Source organism: Chanos chanos, chromosome 8, assembly GCF_902362185.1.
Source record: "Chanos chanos chromosome 8, fChaCha1.1, whole genome shotgun sequence".
NCBI lineage: Eukaryota > Metazoa > Chordata > Actinopteri > Gonorynchiformes > Chanidae > Chanos > Chanos chanos.
Window position 1 is genome coordinate 30,369,088 of NC_044502.1, and position 12,487 is coordinate 30,381,574.

At 39.7% G+C, this 12,487-nt stretch overlaps 1 protein-coding gene across 1 annotated transcript; it reads left to right on the forward strand.

Annotated features, from left to right (window-relative positions):
• Nucleotides 1-9,922: 9,922 nt before the first annotated feature.
• Nucleotides 9,923-11,176, forward strand: adra2db (adrenergic, alpha-2D-, receptor b). The gene has a single exon (XM_030782640.1). It carries the CDS (start codon nucleotides 9,923-9,925, stop codon nucleotides 11,174-11,176), a length of 1,254 nt encoding a protein of 417 aa, XP_030638500.1.
• The last annotated feature ends 1,311 nt before the right edge of the window (nucleotides 11,177-12,487 follow it).

Here is a 12,487-nt window from a genome sequence, read left to right on the forward strand (position 1 = left end):
GGAAACTCTGACGGATTAATGACATCAAGTCTTAAAAGTAAGAAGAGATGAGGCTTTTAGCAACACTAGTCTCCCCTTCACCATTTTATGTTATCATAAAAATCATTAAATTTGCAGATACTGGTTACCTAACTCTTTGAATTGTGTTCACCTTCAATGGAATAATTCCTCAGAATGTGACTTAAAATTCTTGAAAAAACTTTTTTTTTTTTAAATAATGTTAAAGTCAGAGCTCCCCAAACTCACTTACCAAAACCGCCTTACGGTATTTAATGAACAGAAAAGGATTAATCTTGTGGAAGAAGTAGTTGTGACTCTATATAAATCTGCTGAGGTACTTCATCGTGCCGTGGGGTCCATGACTTTACTCTGTTCAGGAATCCAATCACCAGCTGAATACTTGATGAGGAGTGCATACTGGAGATTCTGCAGAGCTTTCCTGAAAAGGAACTTTGCAGAAGAGTGATATTATGCAGTCCCTAATGGAGGCTCAAGGGACATCGATAAAAAGACTGAACACCAGGCCTTCCCTGATCTGAATAAGGTTTTTTGGGTTCAGCATTCCCTCAGTTTTTAATACAAGTGTAGGATTTTTTTTTCTCCTTTTTTTTTAAAAATTCTGCATAGTTACTGCCACTTACAAAATAGTTTGTCATTTTTAATCAGCTGTGCAGGGACACAATTCAAGCATCCAGCCACAACAGTGCAGTGGCTTTGGTTACATTTGAAACCTACACAATCTACACATGCACCTGCACTATCTAACATATACACACAGAGGGAGGAATGGGAAGATAATGCAGGTAACGAGAGAGGGACTGTCTATGCTGTAACAGACAGTGGTTCACACATTCATTCAGTGCTGTGAAAAGTCACAGGTCAAGATTACTGTCTGAAGACATTCAGGAGCACCTGAGGACAGCCTTTATTGAGTTTTAGAGTTGTGTGAGAACTTCTCAGGGACATCTGGTCAATGCACCACTGCCTCCACTCAGTTAAATTAAATGTAGAGCAAACCGTGTCCAACAGCGGTCCCATAAGACGGAGAAAATTTAAAGTTGAGCATTATTTAATGAAAACATTTTAAAAATGTCCAGTTTGACTTGAAAAGGTATGAGTCAAACATTTACTGAATAATTACTGAACGTGTCTGGTTATGTGGTACCTCAGTGTGCCAGGGACCATTATCTGCAATTAAACTGTCAGACAAGAAGTTGACCCTAAAATTAAAAAAGAAGAAAAACTGAAGCAGATCTGCAGCATTAAAGCAACGTAATTATGAAAAATATGAAATACTCTCAAGAATTTTACGAGATGATTAACATTCCACAGGTTATATTTGCTTCTTTGAGAACCACGGGCAATGGCAGAACATTAGGAATCAAATAGCACCCGCAAAGACAGAGAAAACCACATCTTTAAAATCATCCCCAAGCACCATTAAACTCCTGTTTAGTACTTTTTCCACCATATTTCATATCTTGTAACATCATGTTATGTAGCTCACACATGCCAATGAAGAGGAAAAGTTCGCCGCTACAGATCTGGAGCTTTAGCAGTGCTGAGGATAATCCATAAGAGATGACAGGGTGGGCAGGCGCACACAATCCTTTGAAAGTGGAACATTTAATCATTCTCTTGACACCCACATCATCCAGCAGTGCCTTTCCGTTGATTTCTGACTCACATGGGATATAAATATTTTTGGGGAGTAAAAAAAAGTGATGCTCAGTCCAAAGCCGTCATGAGAAATACGAAAAGATAGAAAGGATCAACTACGGAGGGTTAAGACCCTGAAAAAAGTGGTAAATAAGTCCAAAGTTGTATTTAACGAATTCTTCATTTAAAAAAAAAAAAAAAAAAAATTGGTAGTGGCAACTCATCATTTCATGGCTCATGCAAGTGGTGAAAAAGGCTGGTTTTAGGCCACAGTGTATAACTGGATTATTGGTAACTTTCATGGATTGAAAGGAAATAATAATAAATGATCATAATCATGTATTTTATTGAGTCACATGTCAATCAACATGTATTCAAAATGTCATTATTAACACTGTGTTTGAAGAAGTGTCACATTAAAGCATAGGAAAGACAGCCATGTCCCCAGAGGGCAAAATACCACAAGGGGCCAATCATAGACTTGACAAGGTAGAGCCGCTGGGTGTCCTTACTTTTGATGGTAGTTTAACATTGGAGATGCTCACAAGAATACAAATGAACTATATATATATATATATATATATACATGTTCTTTCAACATTAGGCAATTTCAGTATGTAGTGTGTAGTGCATGCACACGGTCTTCAGTGGTATGAATGTTTTCTGCTTTTTTTTTAAATTAAATATGCACCCATCAATCAGTCAGGGCCATTGTTCTCTTTTCTTTTTCTTTTTTTTTTTTTACTGACATCTTATGGACCATCTGCATGGTTTGGATGTGGTCCAACAGATTGGAGCAGGAAAACAAGCTCTAGATTCTCGGGATCTTTCTCCTGATGAGGTAGCTGTCACATAACTGTGTCACAGTGATGCTTTAACAAGCCATAAGTCTGTCAGTCTCCACTCTGATTATAACTGAACCAGACAGTGTTCCCCTGGCTAAGGATATGAAAGATGTTTCTCACCCCCCCCCCCCCCCCCCCCCCCCCAAAAAAAAGGCAAAAATCAGCACCACCTTGCAGGTAATTTGCGGGAAATACAAATATCATTGTGTTACTAAATAATACATTCTGACAAAAACATAATGAACTGAAATGGGTTATTTGTGTTAAGAAGTATACAGTTTATAATCTTTATCATCTTTATAATTTATGATGATTTCCTTTTTTCTTTTTATCTTGTTTCTCCAACAATTCAATTTCAATCTCAACAGTGGGAAAGAGACATGGGGGCAAGACCAAAAACAAATTGCTACTGTAGGCAAATTCACGTTGAACGGTACCTTTTCAAAGATGTTTGTTTTAGCATCTTTGATAATTCATGTTAAAATTTGGTTGGTTTGCACATAGACACACTCGGTTTTGTTATATAATTAAAAATTAATGTGATGAATTCACTTGTAATGACACCTTTACGTCACTGATTCATATCTGTCATAGGTCAGGTATGGGATATGTACCACTAAATGAACCCTGAATAACTACCATATCACATATGAAAAACACACACAGTTTATTTTTCACGAAACTATAGAGACTTTAACAGGTTTTTTCCTCCAAAAGTTTTATATATATATATATATATATATATACACACACACACACACACACACACACACACACAATAAAACCTTACGGTGGAATAGAACTAAGTCTGGACAATTACACTTTTTGAGACACATTACCCAAGTCAGAAATTGCATCTGTAAATTCACGAGTTCAAAATGTTCCACAACATAACAACCTCAGAGATCCTGATCTGACACCGCAGCTACCCTCTGAGATTAGTAATATGACAGGTACTATTCTCAGTGTCTCATATCCATTAATGGCAATAATACAAAATGTCGAAACACTCCCTTAACCAAATGTTGTAATGGCGGATCAAAGCCGCAGCACAATTACTTTTTATTAACATCACAAGAATTTAGGGAAGAGTTGATTCAGATGTGTCTTTCTGAATGAAAGCATCTTTTTCAACTTCTGATACTGAACATACTTTCAGTGACTAACTACACCCACACAGTCCCCATTTCCCTTTTAGCCCACTTGCCACACTAGCGTCAAGCTATTAAAATTCTGGAGGAGCTGCCGTTATCGGAACGCTATACAACCGAAGTGCACTTCAAGGGCCTTTCATGTCTTACATCTAGAGTGATTTCTTCCATAGCTGACTGTGCAGATGTATGCTTTCAAATTCTGGAAAGGGGTCGATTCATATCAACAGTCATAAGAGGCATTTTAATGGAGGAAGAGTCCTGCTGCTTCGCACTGAATACATTTGAATAGCGTGGAAGTTGCAGCATCATTAAAACTATAAGCTGTTTTCTACTTTGCTTCTGATATTACTCTTTTAAATCGTAATTATCTGAGGATGTTAGGTAAAGTGTGGTGTCAGACCATGTGCTCTCATTCTAATTACTGAGAAAAGATTCCGAGGTCAAGTTGCGGTGACGGCAATTGAAAACTTCAAAAAAAAAAAAAAAAGAAAAAGTAGGTGAGCAGCCCTCCCCCGGTCCGTCTGACCCGCTGTCTTTGTGTCTGGCTGACAGGGTTTGATGATTCAATGATTAATGGTAAGTTCTGACATTGAAACATTATCTTTTTTATTGTCTCCACTGAATTTCCAAACCTCTCCTTTTAAATGCACCCTCTCAATTCTCAATACATATTCATGCGATGGATGTATTCCCTGAAAGCTGACGGAAATGATAATCTGCTAGGCCTGAGGTGACAGATATAAATATATCAGATAGAAAACAGATGCTGGTAGCTTCCATTTTCTCATGCTGACAGTCCTGAATATCCTCAGTCCATGCCCAAGCTCATTAAAAAATAAACCAGTGAAGTCATGTTTCAGTGGAAATATCCATGTCAACAATGGAATCCAGAGCACTGCATATGATATGATATTTATCATTAATGAATGCTAATATATTTTTTCAATGGCTGTAATATTTAGGATGAGTGTCACTTCATGAGTGGTTGTAATGTACCTTATCACACACACACAGCCTCACACTGCCCCCAACACTGCCAATATTGACAAAATAATGTACGTATGACCTTTTGTTCAAAATGTCATCCACATCAGTAAAAGCCTAATGTAACGTCTGCCAAACAAACTGTTCGCAAAAAAAAAAACAACAACTCAGGAACACAACAGCATCAACAAGATACCCTCTCTCTCTTTCTCTCTCCCCTTTTTACCAATTTACTCTCTAACATATGAGCAGCTGTTACATTAAATCAAGTCACAAGAGAGGTTCTGCGTTGTACACCGAACAATGACATTGTTTGTGTCTGTGTACAAACTTTACGTGGTTAACCCCACGGCTACCCTCCAGGCAACAGTAGATACAGAATTCCACAAAGGAGGTAAGAGGTCAAGTTTAAGTCTATGGCAAACAGTTCAGAACGTCAACTTTTTTCCTCATTACACAGGGCATCTGCCAGATCCCCCCACCCCCCCTCTCTGTCTCTCTCTCCCCTCTGCTCTCTCTCCTGATGCATTTACACTCCTGTAATCTCACCTTTAGAAGTCCTTTAGCAAACAGGAGCCTTTGCAGTTAGGTATATGTCGAGTTCTGACATGCCAATAAACTATGACACAAAATTCTGACACAAAACATTATGCGGCGGAGCAGATAGTCAATAATAATTTACTTGATGTTCAAATAAAATTTAAAAGTATATACAAACCAATTCTGTAAGGAATTTTTTCAAACATAATAGCTGTAAATAAACAATTAAAATTATTGCAACATATTCAAACAAGACATATTCAAAACATATTCTGAGACTTTGTGTCTTCTTGGGCTTTTTTTTCTTTTCTTTTTCCAACATTAAACCTTGGATCACACATAAGTAAGGCAATGTCACGGTCTAGATATATAGATCATTGAAGAAAAGCTGGGCTTTGAGAAACCAATCAGCAGCCAGTGTTACTAATCCATTTGATCTTGCGAACCAATCAGCACACTGAAAGTACACGGGCGGGTAAGCGATGCCACATGGTGAACTTTTTAATTTGCCTTGTGGCTGAATTACTGTGCTTTTCTCAGATGGGTCACGACCAGTACCCCTTTTCATCTTATCATATTTCATCTCTCATATCTGTCCAAAACATATCTGACAGGGCTTCCATCCCATCATTCAATTGTTTTTTTTCCCCTTATATTTCAGACATGCCCATCGCCACATGCGGTGACATTATAAACACTACAGTTTCAGCTCAGAGTGAGTCACAAACCAGTGGTTTCACACTCACACATATATTAGCATTAGGCTTCAGTGTTTTTCTGGGTAGCTTCATACGCAGTGCAACATTGGCCACACTGGAAACAAGTCACGAAATGACTATGGGTGACATACATGGAGAGAAAGAGAGAGAGAGAGAGAGAGAGAGAGAGAGAGAGAGAGAGAGAGAGAAAGAGAAAGAGAAAAAAAACAAGCTCAGTGACTCACTGATATTATTCACCCTCATCATTCCCAGTGTCTCTGCTTACTGAGATATACAAAAAGAAAAAAGGCTAAGAGCAGGCAGGCTAGCTATATACTGCCTGCTCAGACAAATCCCAAGTTCCTGCCTCCGCATGTCTCACCAATGTTTCCCAGTCCAGTCCCATGTGTCTGGTAATCATCACTACTGCCTCTTCTGGGGTTAGTTTCCCAAGAGGAAAATTAAAGGAATATCAAGAATTGTAACATAACTCATAGCACGCATCCATTTCTAAGCCATTGTAATTATTATTTGTAATGTTTGCCCACTGATCGTTGCATATAAGATCAAACTAGATAAAAATGCATAACCAAAGGGAACTAGCCACTACACAACCGCTTTCTTTGAATGTTTCAAACTTGATTCCTTTAATCAAACACTTTCTTTCCAGGACATGGCCTAAATCAGATGTCAGTCAGAGCCCAGCCGGAATATCAAAAACTGATTAGGAAACGGAAGTCCCTATGAGAAATCTTGTTCTACTGAGTAAAGCTATTCCCCTTTCACTCCTTTTGATCATCCTCATTACGGGAGTAATTACCTCCCCACCACCTTGACAAGGAGACCTCCTCTCACCGTAAGCGATCTACCCACTCTGTTAGCATTGACTACCCTGCATTTTCTCAGTTATTACCCTTTTTATAGACTGCAATGGAGTGGTAGATTTTATATCCCTGTCTCTCACAGGGTGCTATTTGAGAGAGCAAGCAGTTCTGAACGGTAAGCATGGAAAGAGGAGTTATTATAGGGCAGTGTAAACAGGCTGCATTCTTGTTTTGTTCACATTGTGTTCCAAAAAAAAAAAAAAAAAAACATTTAATTTGTTTGTTTCTAAACAACTCAACCAAGATTTTTTAGAGACAGAAGAAATTTCCATGGATTAAAATACATAAAAGCGATGTGGTCCTTGAAAGAAATGTTGTGTGCATCCCATGGTTCATTAAAGTTAGATATAATCTGGAGAAAAGGCTGAACAGAATACTAACATCTGTCAAAGCAGTAAACTAAGCCAGCCATCAAAACCACGGGGGAATTCACTATTGCTGACTTTTATAGACCCTTTCTCTCCTACCCACACTGTCCCTCTCCCTCGCTCTCTCTCTCTCTCTCTCTCTCTCTCTCTCTCTCTCTGTCTAACAATCTCTCTCTCTCTCTCTCTCTCTCTCTCTCTCTCTCTCTTTCAGTCTCTCTCGTCTCTCTGTGACCTTGAAAAAATCCCGTAAAAGATTTGTGTGACAGGAGCATAGAAAAAAAAAATCTCACAAATCAAACAACTGAACACACACGGAGTCAGTTACGTGGAGTTTCTCACTAACGTTCAGATTAAGGGGGACATATAGAGTGAAGGAGAAAAAACATGATATTGATATATTCAAAACTTGTGATGCTACACTCACGGATAATCCATACCTTTGTGACCTTATAACACCATATCCTGCCCTGTGTCAGAATAATGACAAAATAAGCTCAGCTTTTGTTGTCTGTGCTACGCTTGACCAGCGTCACTGGACGAGATCATAGCAATGAGCACAAGAGCTTCTGCTTTTGAAAACCAGAATAAATTACAAAGGATGATTGGGTTCTGAATCACAGTTAGACTGTGGAGCTTCTCTGTTTCAAAGCACTGATAGTGCACAAGCAAATGCACTTCTTATTGCCCTATCAGAAAAAAAAGAGGGGATGGAGGGAGAATTCATACACAGTGAGTGCTTGAGTCAGCAAACTTCAACAGCAAACTTCAACCATCAATAATGCAGAAACACTCTAAAATGCAGTGCTTCTCTTGTTTTTTTTTTTCCTCTTTCTTTCTGTGTTATATTGGCTTTAATGTGAATGTGGTTGTCAGTTTCTGACACTTACATGTGGGATTAAGTACGTATGCTTGGAACAGGAGTTCCACTGGAACCAAAAAGCACACAGTCAAACAGCCGTACAGTACAAATATTTCCTATGAACTGAGAATTAAATCATTTTCTTTTCATCACGGCACAACAAAATTGATCTGAATGAGAGAACAATCATCTACACATAAATATTAGACTCTATTTTCTGGATGAATGAAGGTTACACTTAAGCAAATCGGTGTTTTGTCAAACATTTTTAGAATTTTTCTCCCCATAGCCTTCTCCTCAAAAAGAAACAGTAAGCATCTCTAATTGCAGTTCAGTCTTTGGGAAGTTACACGTTGTAAGCAATTAAAGCGAATCTCACTGCTCTTCGGGTTGACTTCAAAATTGTGTGATAGTTCACTACATTCCTTAAATTAAACAAACAGCAAAGCACTTCTGAAAAGTACAATATTAATTCAGATGAGCACTCTGCCCTATAATAGATAATGGAACAGCCTTTTTTTCTTGTGTGTTGGTGGAGTAGCACATTTGGGTCACACATGGGTGAAAGTACACAAAGAGCCAAGGGAGCTTAGTCCAACACTGATGCTGTGAAAAACCTTTTTATGATACTGGCTTTTTGTTCTTAAAATTCTGCATAAAACAAAGACCACAAATGCCTGGTTTGAAGACAACATTGCTGTGACTGAATACCCTGTCAGACCACATTTTGGGCTTTGTGAAATATAACATTAAAGCAAAATCAAACTAGCCATAGAAGCCTCTAATCTGATATGAGTAGTGGCACATTTATTAACACCAAAGACAATTCAACACACTTTTTTGAAATAAGTGCTTGATATTTTTGCTAGGAGAGGGTACAAGGTAGAATGTCACCCACCCTGATACCTTGTTTTTTCAGTGACTGAAATAAATAGTTTGGTGAACATTTTGATTATTTGAAAGATAATATATAAAGGATAATGTATCCTTTATGTATTGAAGGATATATATTACAGATATCATAATTTACACAGTAGCACCTCAATGCTCTGATTTCATTAAGAGATCAGACACTGTTAAATTGTCGGATTTTTGTTCGAACTGTCTCGTGCTAGGTCTTCAGCAACTATCAGCCTTACAGTGTGGTGGAATGAAATTCCTATTTGCATGGTTAAATGAATGGTGAAAGGCGTGCTAATTAGGCCTGAATATTTATAGGGAATGAAGTTGTCCTCTCCCATTCTCAATATCGTAAATCATTCTCCAAGGGAGCACGTGTTCATTACAAGAAAACATCACAATGCGACATCATAGGAGCGCAAAGGCAAGAATCCGTCTTCAGCTGATATTCCTGTGAGCTCAAGAATTGGGAATGGTCAAAACAATACGTCTCATATAATACCCGCCTCTCTCTCTCTCTCTCTCTCTCTCTCGCTAACACACACATACACACACTCTTTCGCTCTCTCTCTCTCTCTCTCTCTCTCTCTCTGCTTTAGATAACACCGCCCTTTCTACTCGAGCAGTCGCTCACTCATCAGGGAACGCGTCCAGTGCGCAACGACGAAAATGAAGTGGGAAGTGGGAAGCTTGTGAACTGACCTCCATTTCCTTGAGGGCTGTCATTCTCGTTAAATTCCTCATCTGTCGCCTATCTAGAGATGCCTTGGTAAAACACGAGGGGGTTGGATACACCCTGAACCATCCAGTGCGCACGAAACAGAAGAGAGGATGAATGTCCACAGTTAAAATCATTGGGAACATGCGTCTATAACCGTGGAAAAAATCTTAGACAGGGTGTTGTCACTGCACTGGTTAAACGGCATGACTTATTACGACTGATAAACGCAATGGGAGATTATCCATTGGAAGTTGCGGTCATTCTTTGGAATGCGTAATGAAATGGAGGGAACCGGAAATATTCATTTAGAATGGATTTAGCAGACCAAACTTTGGCCGCACCGAACTCGTCAGAGGATACCAATGGCACAAATACGCCGAAACCTCCACCACATTCACAATATGTGTCCGTGTTCATTGTTGTTGCGGTCACAATTATCATTCTGGTTACTATCGTGGGGAACGTACTGGTTGTGGTCGCCGTTTTCACAAGTCGAGCTCTCCGCGCGCCACAGAATCTCTTCTTGGTCTCATTGGCTTCTGCGGACATTTTGGTCGCAACTTTGGTCATCCCGTTCTCCCTTGCCAATGAGGTCATGGGGTACTGGTACTTTGGCAGCACCTGGTGTGCATTCTATCTTGCCTTGGACGTCCTCTTCTGCACGTCTTCCATCGTCCACCTTTGTGCCATAAGTCTGGACAGATATTGGTCTGTGACCAAGGCGATGAGCTACAACCTGAAGAGGACACCCCGACGAATTAAATGTATGATCACCGTTGTCTGGGTCATATCGGCGGTCATCTCCTTTCCGCCACTTATCATGACCAAGCACGAAGAGCTGGAGTGCTTGCTCAACAACGAGACCTGGTACATACTTTCTTCATGTGTGGTCTCATTTTTTGCCCCAGGTTTGATCATGATTCTGGTGTATTGTAAAATCTACAGGGTGGCAAAGCAGCGCGCAGCGACCGTGTTCGTCGCCAAGAACTGCATGGAGCGCCAGCCCTCACAGTCAGAGACTTGCTTCGTGCGCAAGAGCAAGTTTGATGTGGAGAGCCCAAGTAGTCACAGCTCTGGTAGTAATAACAGGAAAGGTGAGCTGGACGACATCGATCTGGAGGAGAGCTGCGTCACTCGGAGCCACAAACAGAGTATCTCGCGTTTCTACACAAAGAGGAAAGCGGAGCCGAACAACGTGTGCCCCAAAGAAAACGGGGGTGTTTCGTGGCCATCCAGTCGAACCGCGAAGCTCTTTCAGGAGCCAAGGACTAGACAGCCCTCCGTGTCAAAGACTAAACTAGCACAAATGCGCGAGAAACGCTTCACATTTGTCCTTGCCGTAGTCATGGGGGTGTTTGTACTTTGCTGGTTTCCTTTCTTTTTTACTTACAGCCTCCATGCAATATGTAGAGAAAGTTGCACGATACCAGACACTCTCTTCAATTTGTTCTTCTGGATCGGATACTGCAATAGTTCCGTTAATCCTATAATATACACAATTTTTAATAGGGACTTTCGGAAAGCGTTCAAGAAAATCATCTGCCAGAATTCTAATCGCCAATAGTGTGCACAAGGTGTGCGCGGGCGTTTCTGCGCTCGTGTGCGTGCTTGCGAGCGTACGTGTTGGCTGTGAGCACATGAGTATGAATGTGTTGCGTGAGCTTATGCCAAGTTTTAAGCAGCATTGTCCCCGCAGGGTGATCCATCAACTTATATTTCTATTGAACACATCACCTGAAATACAGCAAATATAACGACAAAATCGTAGTATGTTTTATACTTTTCTCATAAACATATGTCTCCAAGTGTTTACATTATCTGGAGGTAAGGTAGCTTTTGTAATATACATCTGCTTTGGATGTCGGGTCTACGATAGCTGCCAGTTGATTATGAGCAAAATAATTAAAAACATGCATAGTACATATCTGATAAGTACATCTCAATACTTTTAGATATACTGTTTAAACGCTCATTTATTTTCCACAAAGAGTTAAAATTCGTATTAGACATCGTGGACTAGAGGACACCCGTATAACTTTACGCTACAATTACTTTCCTTCAGTGTTTGCTACACATGGCAAATCAGCAAAAGGCTGTACTTTGGTTTCAGCTTTAACTTTTCCGTGGCAGACAGAAGTCAGTAGAAGAGAAGCTGAACCATTCTGATGGAAACCTCTAGCCAGCTCCACTTTCAGGGCCAATAATATTTAGTCACGTGTGCTTTTGGAAGCTATGAATAAGTTCGCTATTGTATGAGACCGTGGACGCTGCAGTTTTCGCAGATGTCTGCAAACCTAACATTACAAAAATGGGCTCAAAATATTTGGCAAATATTTAGTCTCCTTTCTGTCTATAAAAATAATTGAATGCTATAAGCTTTCTGCACTTAAACCACAAGCATTTACGACAAAAAGAGTGTATATTTTACTACTCACAGATCTGAATCGTAGAGAAACCAAAAGTTTTGTGGACAGAACAGCACCCTGCCCAGTCACTGTCCTTGGTCCTGAGAGCCCAACCAAGGCCACTGTGTACTTTGACATCGATGTGCTGATAATATCGCATATTATCAAAGTTAACACAGCTATTTGGATGCAGTACCCAAAACAACTGAGGTCATAGCAATTCATCTTGAGTGTTTGTGTACATATTAAACACCAGTGTAATTTGTTCGGTGTTTCGATTTAAGTTCTTAACATGTCACTGTGTTTGAGGTGTCATATGTTTTGCTAGGCTTGAATTTAAGTGACCTTGTGACTGAGATAGCATGGATGTAGGTTAGCCTAAGACTAGGCTGCTCATGCTTTGTCAAGTAAATTTTGCCGTATGACATTTATTATCACGTGAAGATATAATGACTCTTACATGTAGGGCC

What these genes read in the sequence shown, in the direction of transcription:
- adra2db (XM_030782640.1), top strand. Translation starts at nt 9,923, where the DNA reads ATGGATTTAGCAGACCAAACTTTGGCCGCACCGAACTCGTCAGAGGAT.